This window comes from Hippoglossus stenolepis, chromosome 11 (genome assembly GCF_022539355.2).
Source record: "Hippoglossus stenolepis isolate QCI-W04-F060 chromosome 11, HSTE1.2, whole genome shotgun sequence".
NCBI lineage: Eukaryota > Metazoa > Chordata > Actinopteri > Pleuronectiformes > Pleuronectidae > Hippoglossus > Hippoglossus stenolepis.
Genome location: NC_061493.1, coordinates 22,566,103 through 22,585,144, shown reverse-complemented (window position 1 = coordinate 22,585,144; position 19,042 = coordinate 22,566,103). Strand labels below are relative to the sequence as shown.

Here is a 19,042-nt window from a genome sequence, read left to right as displayed (position 1 = left end):
ACCACCCTTAAAATATATCAGACATATAAATATCTTTCCTTATATATATTCGATTATCAAGATGCATGAATTCTTTTTGTTTTATTGTGATGTGATGACGGATCAGAAGATAGACTTACAACAGACAGATTTTCTGCCTCGTACAGGGAATAGTCCGACTTTACTAATAAGAGGAGCTGATGCGGGGGGGGGGGAGTACATCCCATTTAAAGTCTCATTTGCAGAACTGGAGAAGATATTAATGCGTAGGAGACGTAATAAATGAACGATCAAGTGCTCCTACATGCACACGATCACTTCAACCTCCACAGTACCAAGTGAAATATACTGCGAGTGATTGAAGAGCTTTGTTCCTCTGTGAGATGTTGAGCATCAGACTCCATCACACAGCAGCTGATGATTAACAAGTGAGGAGACGAATCCGGATCCTCAGACGGGCACGTACACCTCGGGGCTCCTGAGTCTGTGCGTCGACCCCGGCCGCCTCTTGAAATACTGCCCGGCCACGGGAAGGTCACCGCACCGCACGCCACCGCGCACACACGCCGGTCTATCACTCCGAACAGCTTGGACACGCAACTAATGGCGAAAGGGCCTTTTAAAGTGGCACACTTAAGCCCAGCGCATTCCCCCTCATACCCATAATGCCTTATTTATGGCCCCCTGGCTCGCTATAAAACCAGCCTGTGTCAGCAGCTGTCTGCAGGACCTCCAGGGATTAATTCACTTCATGCCAGAACGTAGCCTGCACCCTCGCCTCCCTCCTCGCTCAATTCCTCCAGCGCCGGGGGCTTGGTCTTCTCCACCGTGATACAGACTGTGTCAGCTCTGAGCTAAAATGTTAGTTCATGGTAGGGGAAAGATTTGAATTTGGGTTTAGTGGACGTCTCCGCCTCCCGTCTCCCCGCACGCCGTCCCTCCATCTCCTCCCCCGACAGCCTCCGTCCACTCTGATCTCTCCACGATTTCTGCCTTCGTCTATAAATATTTCCCTCCTATCTTTCCGTCCGTCCTTTCATTCGTCCACACTCGACTTGTCTCCATCTCTCTTGGCCTCCTCAGCTCGGCCTCCTCAGCTCAGCCTCCTCTTCTTCCTTAAATGAAAAACGATCAGGGTTATATATTCAGAATCAGAAAGACGCCCTTTCTCTGCAGCTCTTTCCTCCTCATTACTCTTAATGCCACAAACGTTACGTCCTCGATCTGAGGAATGCAACACAGACTTTTAAATCCTCTTCAACCTTTATATTTTACATAGTGTTGTTTATTATTGAAACAGATCCCCAAAAAGCTGAACCCCTGAATGGTTTGAGTATGAAAAGGATAATTTGTTTTGAAGTCATTTTCTGCAGATCTCAACCATCATCAACGAATAGAATTGAGTTAATCTCACGAAGTTTTTGTCCGTTTTAGTTTGAAAACCCTGAGGCTGCATTCACTTCCTGTTTCTTCTTATCAATCACAACTCGATTTATATGTATTGTTTGTTTTTGACTATTTCAGATTTCCTCCTCCATCCGATTCCTGTTTTATCTCCTTTTTTCCATTAAAAAAATCCATTGATAAAATCATATATGAGCGAAGAAGCATCGTCCAAACCCACATTGGACAGATCTCAGCAGCCAAATATTCAATTATGTTTTCCAGCTCAATTCAGAGATGTAATTTTGAGATATCTAGAAAGTAAGATATCAGTTCTAAGCAGGGGATCAGACGTCATGCTCCATATTTCTGTTTTTCTCATCACTACTTCCTGTCTTATCTTATTAATATTATGTACATCAAAACATCTTTTAAAACAAATAATTACTGCAATTATTGTCTTGCTTGCCAGAAAGTTACACCTCAGATGTTCCACCCTGTTGTTCTGTCTTATCTCATTTTCCTCCACCTCCCACCACAAACTCTCCTCCTTTGTTCCCTCTTCCTCTCTTCCTCCAGCATCATCCTTCCTTCACACTTGGCCCCTAAACCCCCCACCTCTCTCTCCTCATCCTTCCTTCCCATACTGTCTCCTTTATCTGCCACCCTCAACCTTATCTCACCCCCCCACCCTCCGTCCTTTTCTCACCGCAGCCTTCAAAAACAGCCTCCCATCTCGGGATCTTGACAGCATTTCTCTAGACAGCAGCCAGCCCCCCAGAGGGATCTGAACCGTGGAGAACCGCGTGACGGGTGTCTGCCAAAGACGCTGTGACACCCTCTCTCGGTTTTCCACGGGTGCTCTTTGATGGGCTGCACTTGTGCGTCTTTCGTGGGGTTGCATGTGCTCCTCGGTGTTGCGTCAGGTGGAGCGCGGATCTGTGTGGGTCTTCAAAGAACTCTTCAAACATCCGGCTAGAAATTAAATGTGTTCAAATCTATTAATTTCTCAGAGATGTTTTTATATTTTACCTTTTTTTTTTTTTTTACAATCTGTTGCTGCTGCTGCTGCTCGGGGTCTTTCAATCAAAACAATAACAAAAGGCCTAGTTTGATGATCATGGGAGTTGTTTCTTCTCCCAGAATCCTCTTGGGTCGCTTGGTTCCCCTGTGCCTTTATGATATAGGATATACAAAAGGGGGCTGTGGCTCAGGTGGCTGAGCAGGTTGGCCGCTGTTCCTCAGTTGGAGATTCGATTCCCTGCTCCCCTGGGTTGTGTCTGGAAGGACATCCGGCGTTAAAAAACCGATACCAAATCCAAAATGCTGATCGGTGGCGATCTCCCCCTGAGAGCAGCTGGAAGACAACAACATAGAATACAATACAACATACAATCAATCAATTATCAAAACTGTTGTTGATTTGTTTTTATGCAAATTGACTTGTTTGTCAACTAATAGTTAGTTTTGAGCCAAAGAATATGAATAAAACAGCATGAACAGAGATATAGTAAATAATAATAGTAAAAATAATACATAATAATAGTAATAAAAGACAGAACAATAATAACAGTAATAATTACATAAATGCACAGAATAGAGTAAAATGTGTATTTGTGTATTTACAAAATGTGCACAAAAAAAGGGTTATAAGAGTGAACATCAAATCCATATACACACACACACACATGCACACATACACATACACATACACGTACATATATATATATGTGTGTATATGTACACACACACACCCCCATATAAACCTCTGCACTGTCTCCTCTCCGTCGTCAGGGACAGCTGTGGCCTCTGCTACCTTGTTAGGAGATGTTTTGACAGGAGTCTGGATCTTTGTCTGGCAGGAAGCAGACAGTAGCCTCGTGTGGGGGGGTCTTCCACTCAGACACTATCACCTGTCCACATTAGAAATCACTGCGGCCTTGCATGACTCCGTCGTACAGACGAGACTCAACCCGCAGTTAGAACATGTTTCTATATGAGGGTTATATCTTTGGTGCGTACGTCTGTTCTGGAGTCAGTCAGTAGAGAGAGAGAGAGAGAGAGAGAGAGGAGAGAGAGAGAGAGAGAGAGAGAGAGAGAGAGAGAGAGAGAATGCTAATCCCCCCCAATGCACACTTACAGAGGGAAGAATGTCTATTCCCACTTTACTTCTCAAAGTTCCCCCTGACTCGCCAAAAACACATAATTTCCACCTGTGAACCGTCGTCAGCACAACTGGGAGTTCAGGCCTCACTGAGTTGAAAGCCAGGAAGAGGTGGAGCGAGGGGAAAGAGAGAGGAAGCGTCTGTAACCTGCTGATGCTCAGACTCTTTCATGGTGGGCCTCCTTTGAAACGCTTGTCTGGAGGAGAAGCAGGAAAAGTCTTAATGTGTGTCTGTGCAGCGCCCGGTGGCGTCCTCCGCTGCAGCTCGCTCCTCTCGGTGGAGGACGGCACCCAGGATTTCCTTTTTAAGAATTGTTCAGACGCGGAGATGAGTGAGCCAGTGAAGCAGGCGTTAATGTTTAGAGTGAGAGAGCGATACGAGTTCTGCAAAGGAGAAGACGTGTGTTAGTATGTGGACAGAGATCGTTTGAGTTTTAAAAGGTCTCAACCACTCGGCCTTTAAAAGTGATGAAACAAATAAATCTGTATCCGCTCCCTTCTTGTTGTTAAAGAAGTGGCTGTAGCGCTTCAGGTGCTTAACACACACACTGTGATTCCACGTTTCTTCTTCCCACAGAATCACATTTTCTGGTTTGCTCTGTATATTGAATATTTCATGAAGCCGGTGTGTAGAGCCCCAGTTTTTAATGAATGCTCGCTCAACCACTGCTGCACTTTAGTTCCGTTCCCAGGAGGAAAAATTGTGAGTGAAAAACATATTTTATCGCTCTGGTTTTAGGCAAAGGAGATGATTTGTTAACACAAGAGTAAAATAAGCTAATGCGTAACAAATGTAGAGCTACGAACTTATGTCCTCTACACTGTCAAACTTAATGCAATCATACAATTGTTCTCGTGTCTCCATAGCTGCTCTCACACATGCACTGAAATTCCTGTAATTACCTGGAGGTAATAATGTACGAGTTAGTTGCTCTGTAGTTTTCCTCCAACTAGAATGTCCAGAGAAGCCCGTGAGAGGATTCACCGCTAGCGGAACACGCGACGGACGCAAAGCGAAAACAATACAAATATCTCAGGATCCATATACGAAGAAGTTGCAGATGAAGTCGTCCACTTGGAAAGACGACGTTTTGATCTGGACAATCCTGCTGCGTTCTTCATTTGCAAAAGCCAAACTCCGGATAATGTCCAGATCCAATTATCCGGATGTTATCAGGAGTTCATGTCCGAAAAACGGCTAATGTCTGGAGCTCACATTTTTCTAGAAAGTAGGGCTATCGATGAAGATTAGATTACATTAGAATGGTCTCACGTTACGATCGTGGTTGAGCCAGATCTCCCGGCCTCTGTCTGAGTGGTCTTCGGCATCGAGGACATTACCACGGCGATCGGATGCTCAATGTTTGTCTGGAAATTGCTGTCACAAGAAGCCTCTCGTCTCACTTTCCTCCGACGCTGCCCCAAAACAGAGCGGAAAGGGCCCCCCCGCCCGCTGATGATAATGGATCCTAATTTGACTCAGATTATGATTTATCCGATGCTGCGGATGCTTCCATCGGCCGATATTACACAGCTCTGTGAAAATGGAAACCATTACAAGTGAGACGTCTATCCGTCACCCCCCAGGCACCGTGACAGGGAGAGAGCTGCACCGCGATACCTGCCCCAGAAATTAGGACACTCCAATTCGATTTCCTTTTCCTCTCTCTCAATGTCACTCTCTCTCCTCCCTTCCCCCTCTCCATCCTCCCCAGACCGTCGCCAGGCCCGAACTGTCAGCCGGCGCTGCAGATATTCATCAGTCAAACCTTTACCTTTCTCACTAAATCTGGTATTGGAATTCTAATTTCGACTCGCTCTACTTATTTCCCCCCAGTTACAGTCGCCTCAGCCGCAGTGCAAATCATCTCACTATCTCCCCGTGTCTTCCTCCGTCTTTTCCCTCATTTCCTCTCGCTGCCTTCTAAAGGCTGAAGCATTCCGCTGCCAGAGAAGAGACGGAGCCTTTTCTCTGACTGATGATTTCTAATATACAGATCATCGTGGCAGCGAGCTACCGTCGGCCGCATTGTTGAATACGTCGTTTGATGTGTACGAAGATAAATTATTTAGTTTGGCTTCAAAGTCGCTACGGTAATTTTTCTTTTGTATCATCGCAAAACTGAAATGTCAAGTTCTCTCTGCACTGCAGCTCTTGTCAATGCAAAGTCTATGATTGGATTGGAGAAGGGTAGATCAAGTTCTACGTCATCACATCCATTTCCGTTTGCTTTTTGTCTGTTTAGCACGATTACACAAAAACTACCAAACTAATCATCTTTAAACTTGGTGGAAGGGTGATGTAGAGGCCGAGAAAGAACTTCCATTAAGGGGGGGGTGGATCCAGGATAATTTTTTTGTTTCACTTTCTTTAGCAATCAGGGATTTGTAGCTGAGGAATGTGAAATTGTCAAATTCCCCTAATTCCTGACTCATGCAGTTTTTCCACGGTGACGGTGGAGGAGGTTCTGATAATCTAAGAGGTAAAAAACATCCGTGTTATAAACGCCGGGGGTCCGAGGTACTTGCAAAGACTCTTAAAAAGTTTTACTGTGTTAAAATGTTTCCTGTGGCCTTCCTGCTCAAACTTTTGGCTGAAACATCCTCCACACTGTCCGGTGGCACCGCTCCATCATGACACCAACACTGACTAAATGAGTACTCTGACTTACTGAGGGATATTTAATGGATCGTTGTGATGTGTAAGTTTTGAACAGACATTAAACCACTCGGTGTCTCCTGCATCAAACCGTACCTGAACTTGAAACCTTTCTATTCCAACCTTCACCGTTAAAACAAAGAGCAAGTGTGATGCTCTGTGATGCTCTGACAGAACGAAGAGACCAAAGACCTTCACCACGTTCTGATTCAGACTGAACTTTATTCATGAGAAAGGAAAAAGTCAGGGCCTTGTTATCAATGTTTAGTTTAGCTGAGACCTCATAAAAATGTAAAAAAGAAAGTTTGACTCCTTAATGCCTCCCTAATCCACCGCTGATAAGACGGCGTGCTCACCCCGCTGGTGTGAAAATCCTCTGCTCTTCCCCTCGCACTTTCATCTCGCACGCTGCCTCCTCAAACTCTTCCAGCAATTTGCAGAACCTGTAGGAAAACACAGCTCTCGGGGGAGCAGGCAGGTTGAAACTAGTTTTCACTTCTCAGCACAGTCGTTAAAGCACCACTACAAGTTAATGGACCAGGAGAGGCCACTTCACGGCCGTGTTGACTCAGAGAGGAATAATTACAGCGTGATGCAGGCTGTGGTGAAGCCGTAAACTCGGAAGACCCTTTAGCTGAAATTTGTTGCCTGGTTACAGTTTCTCCAGGTTCACTGAAGCTGTTTTCAGACATGAATTCTAGAAACGTCCCAATAGTTGGATCTGGAAGTTCTCCGTGCAGCGGGAGGAACATTCAGGTGAGGGGTGTCTTTCCAAGTTGACATCTTCACAGGCGTCTTCTACGTTTAAGGCTCTGGAAAATGTCCGCAGCAACTGTCTCGGCATGTTTGCGTTCTCACGTTCATCCCCTCCAGATGATTTCAGGAGGAAGAGCAGGTCTAGAGCAGCATGAAGGTGCTGGATCACGGTGGTCGGCTGTGCATCACAAAGGCGAGCCGCCGACGAGCGTTGGTTATGATTGGTGGGATCGTGGCGGCGTTGTCAAGCTCAGATACATTACAGTAAGTAGCTTATCTGACAGCAGAGATCAGTCCGGTGACTGAGTGAACGGTGTGGTGTGATGGATGCCGTCTCCTGTTAACCCCCCCAGTCAGTGTCAGGGAAGAGAGCAGCGGTGCAAGGTGTGATAGAGATAGAGCAGGACTGGGTGCATGCGTGAGAGGAATAGAGAGAGAGAGAGAGAGTGAAGAACCTGTTGTTGGTAATTTGAGGACGGGAACAAACAGGTGTATACGAGGATTTGCACGTTTGTTCATCAGCCGCGACGTCTGCGTCCGCTTTGCCTTTGTTGTCGCGCCGTGCACGGAGATCATCGTGTGTCGGTGATGGATGAGATCGGCCACCGTTCTGACACTGTTAAATCAAAGCTGACATCAAAGCTGTACGACTGTGATGGCGTGTTCGATCGGAGCCGGTGTTAATGTGGATGAGATCTGATGTCCACTTCCTGATTTAGCATTTCACTGTAGGGAGGAACTGTAGCTGGGGGAGTGAAGGAAAGAATTGTATAGGTGATACCATTGAGGAATATTTAACAAAGGCACATAACTGTAGGTGATTAAAATAAAACAGTACCTAGCCATCAATGTCTCTACTAAAAGAATAATTCAATCAATCTGCCCCACATCACACAGACTAGATCTCAGTTCTCGTGATTTATTCCCTGAGAAAACCGTGAATATGTTGAAAAATCTGCAAATTTTTAAGGAACCAAAAAAAAGAATTCCCTGCATCCGCTCCCTGAGCCGGATCTGGATTCTTCCCTGAACCACATCGTCCAGGTTTTGTGGAAACGTGTGCAGTTGTTATTTGTGTAATCCTGCTAACAAACAAACAAGGGGTGAAAACATAACCTCTGCAGTGGAGGTAATGACAGATATGAAATTTAAGATCATTCCTGTCATAATGACTAAATTAGTTTCTTCACTGCTACTAAAATGGCCCCTGTAAGGATTTTAAAATTGAATTAATGCCGTGATATTGCAAATGTCAGGAGCCGATGGTTCGTGTGGTACGACTTGGAGACGATAGTGTTTCAACCTGGAACGTCCCAGTAATGTCAGACATTTTATTCACAATAATGTACGTTTTCAAATTGTCTGTGTAAAAGAAAGAACTGTTGTTTCACAGAGTCTGATTCCTCCACTGAAAACATCCGTGAGATTAGATCCAACACAATCTCTCCTCACTTTTAATCCACATTATAAACACCATATTGAAAGCATGTTGTGAAACAGCCTTTACATATGTATTAAAGACGGGACTGGAGCTGTAGACATTATGGTGACGTGTTCAAATGTGGCTCCACCACGCGATCCGATGGGGATTTGAGTAATGGAACTTAAATGGCCCACATAGGACAACGCGCTCCCCACCTTCGTTAAGAGTAGGGCAAGATTACAGATATCAGGAACGCGGCCCAATTTATTTGCTTGTAACCGAGCAGGCCGGCGTCGATATGCTGATGTGTGCAAGCATGAAATTGGCCCATGAATTAAAAGGAGGCATTTTGCCGGGAGCCACCGCATTATTGCCTCCAGTGGCGCCATAGCTTGAAATCGAAGACCAGTTACCCATCTTGCTTTAAATGCACGTGTGTGTGTGTGTGTGTGTGTGTGCATGTGCGTCTATATCAGTCAAATATTATATTACTCTCTCCGACTTTTCTGACCAGCAGTGCCCCTGGAAAAATAGAGATACCCTATAAAAACTGAAAACCAATTAAATTCAATCTGTTCCGTCGGTGGATTCCAGTGTTTACTGTCGGCTCTGCACAAGTGTCGACCCCCCCGTGGGATTGCAGGGGCTCAGAATGAATGCTACTGTACGTCGCAGGACGGGTTCGGTGCAAAGGTTCACGTGATGCACGGAATTAATCATTTGTAGAGATGTGGCTCGGATTGAGGGAAACAAATGAGCTGGTTTTCCAGAACACTGGACTGTCGTGGTTCCCATTCTTTGTAAGAAATCATTATTCAGGACTTTTGCTGGAGTTTTTTCTGACAACTAAGGACAGCAACTGGTCAATACTGGTCATATCATTTAATTAATTCCCATAACGATTACTGTATTGACACATTTAACCTCTAAACACAAAAAAACGACTCTGCTCCACCTCTATTTCAGAATGAAGGTTCACTGTGAGTTGTTGTCAAAGCTTATATTGTCCTGGATGTTTACATGCAGCCCTGAGAGTTACAGGAGAGGGCTTGACTGTCACACTGCAGCTTCTAGTGAGCTAAATCCTAAACAAAATACACACCGACACTTACAGAGGTGATCTATTTATCATTTATCATCAATCAATTTCCAGGTTGTTCCCATGACGAGAAAGGTACTCTCTAAATGTCCAGGTCTTCCAGGATGCGTGGGAACCCTGTTCTGTTTATTACTTTAGGGATGATTGACGGTGCGTAAACAAAACAGATAAGTTAAGAGATAAGTTAGTTTAAAGTAAAACTTTTGAAGAAGGAAACTAATGTGTGAAGTTATTGTATTATTTTGATATGAACCTTTCTTCACAGTGATGAAAGAAGTCATCTTTTGTTTCGCCCGTTGAATCATCTGAAAACAATGACTCATCACACATTATCTTGGATTATGACTAATGTCATTTCATGAAGCGTATTTAAATCCACCTCCATCCCTCTGCCCGGTGACTGCTCCTCCTCCTACAGCAGCATTTCACCGACTCAACTGAAACCACTAAGCCCGGCTCGGCATGCCGGCGCTGAGCAGATGGCGTCGGATTCGGCCGGGGTTAGAGAACGTGTTTGTGAGATTCGTCAGCATCTTAACTTCCCTGTCAACAAATTCTGCTCGGCTGTTTCTCTTCCTTTGCATCCTAGCAGATTACCAACATTCACTTCCACTCGAGTCCGATGAGGCCAATGCCAGGAGTTTGATAACGAGTTGCTCAGTGTGGTGATATCGTATCGACTGGCATCCAGTTGCCAGGTTTCTGCGGATCAACTGGGATCTATCAGTGTCTCAGGGTTAAGCCCATGTAATCCAGAGTAAAAGCAAGATCGGGTTAATGAGCCTGATCCTAGATGAACTCAGACACAACAGCCAGCGGCTCCGTGGCCTCTCTAATCTCTGCGCTGCATCAACAAACACCACTCAGGCTCCGAGCTGATCCTCTTCGAGCCTCTGGGCGTCCAGAGAAGGTCTAATGAGCAAATCAGCATAAAGTTCACCTACATACAGTTTCAGTAAGTCTTGAATGACGTCTGCACGGTTCTGTAGCATCGGTCAACTGGTGGAGATCTGGATTTTTAAATATAAACAGGCAGCATTTGGCTTCTGGTGTTTTTCTTTAGTGCTAATAAATGGTGTCGAGCCTTAATGGGCCATGAGACACCAGATCCTGTTTTGTGTAAAGACAAACTCATGTACAAACTCGACCCTATTGTGCTGGATGTTATGAATATCAATTATAATATTACTGTTTATAATCGACAGGAAAAACAAATCTGAACAAGTCCAAGCATGTGCATGCAAAAACGATTGTTTCACAAGAAATAGTTAATTTACCTGCATCAACAGCATCTGTTCCTGATAGTTTGAAGAAGCGCTGTGATCTCAGATTGCACACAGCAGCCCACAGATGGGGCGTTAGCCGCTAGCACAAGTTAGCGAGGCCATCAGTCTTCCTCCGAGCCGTCTATGGGCCTTCGATCAATGGACCTGGATTATCGTTCCTCAGCATCTCGGTTCATTTTTCACCGTGGAGAGCGGCTCCACCAGCTGCTCCGTCTCTGTCACAGGACGTAGGCCCTGGTTCCCCCCCCCCGCATCTGATAAGATTACAGAAACTAACCGCCACAGCTGTTGCGTTCAGTGACGACCCGTATCCACGACATCCTCTCGTTTCCTTACTCTGCATTATCCGTGCATCGGTAAATGTTTATTTAACGGGTTGGCGAGCGAGTCGGTGCAACAGAGGCGAACGATCCCACGACTACACGTTTCTTAATTAATGTTTGATTAAGACGCCGGCTTTTAATTAAAAAGTGGATTATTAATATTGGCAAATGAAGTCGATGGGATATCGCAGAGTACAATGCATGTATTATTAAAAGCGAGGTGTGATCTGGTTTGAATCAACACCCATTAATGTGCATTAGCATCAGAAGATATCCTTTAATTTGAGGAGATGAAATCGACCCTGATGAGGTTTAAGAGAGGCTGGAATGTCTCTGCTGGTTTTAGTCCACGGTCTCGTGCACTGTGCCGTCTGTAGCTCCGGGGCGAGGCTTTCATCCCAGACTCTGAAGTCTGAAACAACAATGTTGCTCTTGTATCCTCAAGGTCGTCCCACTTGTAACCACTCGCCACAAGGGCCCTCGTCACCAAACAGACACAGGGTCCTCTTGAGTCCTTCCACTTCGTAGGCGTCTGCTCGGATGGTGTTTGTGGGCCAGCTGGTGGCCGGTGGGCTCGTCTCCAGCTGTGTCTCTTTTTTACTGCCTGAAGCTGTGTGGTCGTCCTCAGCTCTGCGTTGATTTCAAGGGCACATTGATCCACTGAAAACTCGCCCAATCCTCTCAATGAGTGACCGGTTGTTAGGTGTCAGCCCCGCCTACAGTTGGTGTGATGTTCCTGTAGGCATGGGAAGAGCAGCCTGCGTGAATGAGGCCATTCATTTACAATCCACAGGATTAGAGCTCTGTCCGTCAGCTGCCTCTGTCACTTACTGTGCATCAGCCTTCAGAGGCCTTCCCCTCTGTCTGCTGGCCTGAGATCCGACACAGTTTGGAAGTGACAGCACAGATCTGATAAATCCTATTAGTCTGGAGTTCAGGGGCCAATTTGGACCCAGTTCCTCCTCGACGCCGGATGAAGCCAAATCTTCCGATCGCTGTCTGTAATTGCTTCGATCTTGCTCTCAGTGTTTAGGCTATTTGAAAATCCCTGTGATTTACCGTGCGGCTTCAGATCATGTTGTAGCTTTGTGGTTCTTGTGAATGAAGTCTGACCACAATGTCTGTATTTATAAATCCTCGAGAGAACCTTCCTCTCCGGGCCTGAAGGATGATTCCTGCAGCCCAGGTTTTGAATGTGTAACTCTGGTCATCAGTCCTGTCAGAAATAGTAACACTCTTCTCATTCTTTGAATTTCTCAAATCTACGATCATGGCAATATGAGACGTTGAACAAGAAAACAAAAGGGCACTTAGAGAGGGAATAACTCCACCGAGGGGCGATGTGTGAATCCCCTTTGTGAAACCACTTTAAAATTCACTAGATCCATGTTTTTATTTGTATCCGCACCAAAATATCAGTCCCCTAAACATGCCTGATTTCAAGATCCCTTAATTATTCTTCGAAAAATCTACACACCACATCCCTCCACCAGGTTTTGTGGTCATTTGTCCAGTAGTTTTTGCAAAATCCTTTAATTATAAAACTATCCCTGTACTAGGCTGTTATAAGCATCCATTACAGTTTATAAACGGACTTCCTTGTTTTTACTTTTCTCAAATCGTACTCTCTAGAAATCCCTGTTTTCTCCGCGCAGCTGTTAAAACGCAGTGAATCGGTGAAGTTCTTTATTCAACGTCTGCCCACGGCTCAGACGTTACATCTTCCCGGAGCTCCCCTCCTTCCCGAGCTCAATGCCAAGACAGACAGCTTCTCAGGCGGCACGCCCCGACCATGACAGACACGGTGCATCTCGGCGTAAACAGCCTTTCTGGCTGCCCAGTCAGCGAGCCCCGGTCCTTATTGAGTCCCAGAGACACTCCACTCAACAGAACCGCGGTGACCTTTCAGCCTCGTGCAGCAGTGCCAGATATTGAGTGAGCCTGTCCAGAGGATGAAGCTCATCTCAGACTAAATCTCAGCCTGCTGTTTCCCCCCCGTCCCCCAGGGTTCTGTGGCTGTACTGTTGTATTGAAGTGTTGCTTTTTCTCTGGTTGATTTTGTTTTGTTTAGTTTTGTAAAACCAGAGGGTTCATTGAAAATCCTTTCAGCTCCTCTTCTCCTTTGTCTCTGGGGCAGGATTCTGGGTCTATAGGTTTCCTTAATGATGATATACTCCTGATTGCAGGGTGAAGTTTATCTGACGAGCATTGAGCTTAAACTCCGACTGAATCGCTGTGTTTCTTCACACTGCACCTGATCCATCCATGGGAAACCAGGAATGTTTTCACACCTGAAAGTCTGATCCAGGCTTCATGCGTTCGTTCCGTTGTTTCCATTCGATCTGGTTACTTTTGGTTTCAAATCGTAATTTAGGCAGCGTGCTAAAGTATTTTGTATAACAGACATACGTCCAAACCATGGTTCAGGTCGATCCAGACACTTTTCCCACCGGTATTTTGGTTCAGTCGAAACGGAAAGAATCTGAAGGTCCTGACCAAACAAGGCAGCTGCAGCGTTTAAGATCCTCGTCTTCCTCTTCCTCTCCCCTCACAGACATGAGCCTCCATGTTCGGCCTGGCATCGAGGCCTTGACCCACAGCCAGAGGGTCACACATGTCCCACGCATCGGGTCAGCTGTGATCTGAGGAGGCCAAGTGGCTGTGTTACATTTCATGGAGATTATCAGAATCACATATGACAGGTTCCTGGTCTTTAATGAGGGCTGACCGGCTCTGGCTTTTCCACTGTGTGTGTGTGTGTGTGTGTGTGTGTGTGTGTGTGTGTGTGTGTGTGTGTGTGTGTGTGTGTGTGTGTGTGTGTGTGTGTGTGTGTGTGTGTGTGTGTGTGTGTGTGTGTGTGTGTGTGTGTGTGTGTGTGTGTGGAGTCAGTAGCTGCTGTGTTTTAAGGTTAAAACATCATGAACTCACTGTCTGGCTGTTTAGTGACGGATGAAATGAATTCAGGCAGTTATTGTTGTAAATTTGCCTTTGATCGTCATTCTATGATCTCATAAAGACCAATTGTTTTAAGTCTGTTTTTACTGTTATAACCCAGCGGATTTGAATTGTCTGCTTTTTTTAATCGTATCCTTCCACAAATGTAATTAGGAATTATCTGCTGACTCTTGTCGGCTTGAAAAACAGAATCAGGCAGGAAACAGTTGCAGGTTTGACCTTTTTTACGTTTTAGAGATTAGACAGTCCACAGGAATTTCCTGCCAAAGTGAGAAAGTTGAAAAGTCGAGCTCGGAGTCAACGTCCACCCCCCCCTCCCGCGCGCTGGTCCTTCTTTCACTGACACTGCTACTCAAAGTGTGTTAATAACTTCCCCCTGTAGGAGGCCATATAATAATTAACACCAACCCACCTTCTCATCTAAACCTGTATTTCTTTTGGGCCCAGACAACATCTGTAAGCTGCGTAAGAAATATGCAAGTCAAATAAAACTTATTTAAACAAGTAAATCTACAATAAAGCCAGATGGTTGACGGCTATAAAAAAAATTTGATGTATTTTGTGTGGTTAAAACTTTCTCTCTGAAAACCGTTTTTACCGTCCACACAGACAGGCATCGTAGTTTCAGCTGCAGTTCTTTCTCTGACGTGATAACTTATCTGTTGCATGTGTTACATTTGTGTGTTTCCGCCTCAGATTGACCTAATTCTGTGGGAAACACTGTGAATCGTCTTTTCACAACAGGAACAATAACCAATAATCAGGAATGACAAAGATGAAGTAAAGTTAGAATAGTAAAACAGCAGCTAATACAAGGCCAAAATGTGGAAAATGAAATTCTTAAGTATTCTTCTTTCTAAACCGATAGTAGTAATAATACTAATACCAGTCATACAATTTAGTTTACGGCTCAAAGCTCAAAAGTGTATCGCTATCACTCAGACTTACACAACATCTGCAGATATACAGTCACAGTTGTCGAATGAGCAGCGACATCAGATTTGTTCAGCGCTCCGTGAGAAAGTTGCACTGAAGCCCGGTGTTGTTTGAAGTGAGCACCGCGGGGCTGCAACAGACAATAGCAGCGCGGTGGTTAAATGATACGAGGCCGGCAGGAGGAGGAGGAGGAGGAGGAGGAGGGTGGGGTTGTGGTGCTGCTCACCGTTCACCGCTCGTCTTTGTTCATTGTTGTGAATAATACATCAGAGGCACATTAGTTTGATTCATACGGCTGCTGGCGTCGCTGTGAGCCCACTCCCCGCTCTGCCCTCACTTATCACTCTTTTACCTTCTGTCTGGGTTGAACGTATCTGGGTTGCTCCGCCGCTGCATTTGATCAATTCGTGGACAAAAGCACGTTGGTCTTTAAAGAACTTGGTCCTTCGGGCCATTTCCGCCCGCGCTGATGGAACCAGGTCATTTGTTCACAATGGACCACTCACACTCATCTGTCCCCCCCCCTCCCTCCCTCCCTCCCTCCTCTCTTTGTCTCCACAGTAGCCGGTTAGCCCCCAGCAACCACGACCGGATACAGAGGCTGAGGCAGGAGTTCCAGCAGGCCCAGGGCGTCCCGGACGACCCCGACGACCGCAGGAGGACCTACAGCTTCGAGCAGCAGTGGGTGAGTGTCTGAAACGATCGGAGCCTCAAATCCGCTGCTGGCCGGAGAGGAGGGGCCGTAAAACTCTTAATGTCCCGAGACGACCTGGTCCCCTTCCGACTTGACTTCCAACACTAGCCCGAGGACAACCTGGAGTGTGGTGCTAACCGTCACTAACCCCACTACTAGCAGCCATGAACAAGACTGATGATAACATCGCCCTGTCCTTCTCGTTAGGACGACCATTAATGCTACCGCTAACACCCCCTCCCCCACTCAAATGTCCATCCACCTGCATGCAGGGGTCTCTGCACGTCCTGATCCGACCGTCACTAACCCCACCCACCTGTCACCACCCACTGTACTCATCCATCATCCCCTTCATGTGTGTGTCCGTCATCCTCATGGACCCGCCCACCGGCACATGGACTCTTGTCTTGTCTCATTTTTTTTAAATCCTGTGTTTTTAACGGTGCCTTTTCTTTTCTTTTTTTTTTTAAACAGTTTAAATGTCTGAATATTTACATTTTAACCGACGTTTATTTCAATCAGAGCTTCAGTGGATGAGATCAGGGTTAATTAACATCCTGAAGCAACGGGGGAGTAATAAGCGAACAAAATCTGAATGCCTTCAACGTTTTTTTAAGGTGATGAAATCGCTTGTGATCTTTTTAGTATTTATTTTAGTCCCAGCTTCACTGCACCGCATCACAAGTGTACTTGGTTTTACATCTTTTTGAGAAAACAAATTACATGAAACCTGTAGAAATGTTTAAAATCATGAATTTGACGTTTTACAACTTTTTCCTAATTGATACCGTCTCTGTGTAATGTGTATTATTTTATTGTGTCGCACACACAAAAGGGATGAATCACCACAATATCCTTGTGTCTGCTTTGAGACAACACACGTTTTTTGTTGATTTCACACATGTTCTATCACAATAGTTTTTATAACACAAACATATCATGGCACAGGACATATTATTCAGCTTTGGTGCGACGCAGCGGAGCAACATCAATCATCCATGTTCTCTGCACGAGGTCGTTCTACACACACACTTGTGTTTTTTGTATATTTCTGTATGAACTCTTTTTACTGCTGGTGTCTGCACCATATTTTCCCACTGTAGCTTTGCCCAGTCTTTGGTGTGCATCGGGAGAATTAGCTCCTATGATAAAGTGAGAGCGAGCGAAACCAAATCCCTCTTGTGCTCTCTGGCCTTTTTTCTTTTTTTTCTAGCTGATGAACTCAATAAAAAAAATGTATAGATTTGTTTTTGAATCTGATTTGGCAGCGTTCACCGGAGTCGTGCGTTTTAATGGGATCCACGGACTGGCGCACATTCCGGGGAAGCATTGTAGAGCTTAAGCGGGACAGTGTGGGAAAGAAGAGCGCCAGGTCACGTCCCCCTTTGTCTCCGAACAACCAAGCGTGCTCTCGGTTCAAGAGCTCGACAAAACTGCAGCTTTCTTTGTTTGTTTACATCAACTGTAGCATGTTTGCTATTGTTGCCAGTTTTATTTTCCCATGAAAGCTCAGTAGTAGATTATAAACCCTCTTAACATTCTCCGGCTTCCTCGTGGGAGCTGTTGAACATTTTTTTTTACCGGATAAATAGAAACGCTCAAATATTTACTAGAATCCTTTTTTTTTTAGGAGTCAGGATCCAGGAAATATTCAAATTAAATAGGAAAAATCAAATGTTGTGAGGTAATACATTTTCCTAACCTTGTTTTTAAGTTGATCTTGTTTTCCTGGTTCTTCCAGGAACATTTTAAATCTTTATCCACTTGTCAATGGTCAAGTCATGTGCGTTTGTAGGTGTGTTAGTATGGACGGGAACATTTGGAGCTTTTAAAACTAAATGGTCTTTTATAGATGAAGCCTCTGTCTGAAGAACCCTCTTGTTAAACCTGCTTTACTTTGTCAGAGAACCGCTCACACCTGTAATGGGAGGATATTAGACACCAGTCGCCCATATGGAAAACAGGAGGATGTGTCTTTGAAATTAAATTACCTCCTCTTTGCATATATTACATTTCGTTGCTTCATCTGAGTGATGTGCTGCAAAACCTCAAGGAGCCCGTGTCCTTTCTCTTAATTCACCTACAACTTCCAGCCTCTGCCAGGAACAGCTCATATTCTTATGTTGCTATTTACATGGCAGGAAAACGCTTGTATGACTCAAACAGACTTTAACGTGTTCGTCCTGATTGCTTCACCTGGGCTGAACGTGGCCGAGACGTGACAGGCTAGCTGCTGCATTACGCAAATGTGTTTTTTCTGTGGCACTTTGCAGACATCGTACATAAACAAAGAAGAACCTATATGACACTCTGGAGGAAAGAAAAACTAAAATAGCATCATGTGTCTGCTTTAAAAAACACAATAATGAGTTGCAGCCCTCATCCATTCATACTCTCCTGCTCACACGGGGAGTTGAGCCTGTTAGTGTCGCACCAATTAGACGAGTGTCTCTGAACGGCCCATATGGAAACACTCACCATGTGGTTGTGCACGTTTGGGAGTTGGACCGTCACCTCCTCATCTCACACCTGCGGTGAAACAGAGTTGAATCCGTCACAAGTTCATTCCATCCCACAATCTGCGCCCCTCTGTGATTCATTTGTCCAATTACCCGGCTTCGGCTCGGACTGTTTCCTTACAGCCGTCCCCTGTTTAGCCGCATGCGTAAAGTCAATATCTCCTCTTAGCCATGGGAGCCTTCCTGTTCTCTTTTACCATAGTTTGGGGAGCAGCGGAGGATTGTGGGTAGCGCGGTCTAATTCCATCAGGATGAGTGATGCGCGCTCGCCCAGCCGCTCCGCGCCCGAGCTTTATTGCTCTCATTTATACCACTGTGGGGAAAGAGGAGTTCACTCAATTGATGTTGGGGCATAATATTGCCTCTTGTATTTTACTGCAACATTTTAATGCTGCTATTATCTGGATTCCTTGAGGGTGTTTCTCCCCTCACCGTCACCGTGTTCCGGCAGATGAGCCGACATTCCCAGGAAAACTCTCCAGTGAAAGATATTGGGACTGTAATTTACCCGCGGGCAATTATTAAATCAGATATGGAATAAGCGGTGCGTGGGCGCTCCAAACCCCCTCCCCTCCCCGCCCTCTGTCGGTGTTCTGCCAGCTCGTCCTCGTTGTCGGCCGAGCTGCCAGGCAACGCCAATCAATCCCAGAGATGATTGCCTCGGCTTCATTTGGTTTAAAGGGGAGTTTCTCTTCAGCGCTCTTAATCGTTTTATGGCCTCCCCGCCAACTGACGTCCACAGCGCTCCCACCAGACTCTCAATACGTTGCACGGCCATAAACGTAATTAGTTTGGCTTTGTGTTCACAACTGATCCGCGCACGGTTATTGCACCCGCGCCACTAATGAACATCGGGGGAGCGGAAG

The 19,042-nt window shown here is 45.5% G+C and overlaps 1 protein-coding gene across 6 annotated transcripts in view; it reads left to right on the top strand.

The window, feature by feature from the left end:
• Window positions 1-19,042, top strand: part of pard3ab (par-3 family cell polarity regulator alpha, b) — a 197,905-nt gene that overhangs the window by 168,396 nt on the left and 10,467 nt on the right. For all 6 annotated transcript variants that reach the window (XM_035171370.2, XM_035171371.2, XM_035171369.2 and 3 more), the window contains one exon: window positions 15,525-15,648. In XM_035171370.2, coding sequence (XP_035027261.1) covers window positions 15,525-15,648 — 124 coding nt within the window. The remainder of the gene's footprint in view (window positions 1-15,524; window positions 15,649-19,042) is intronic.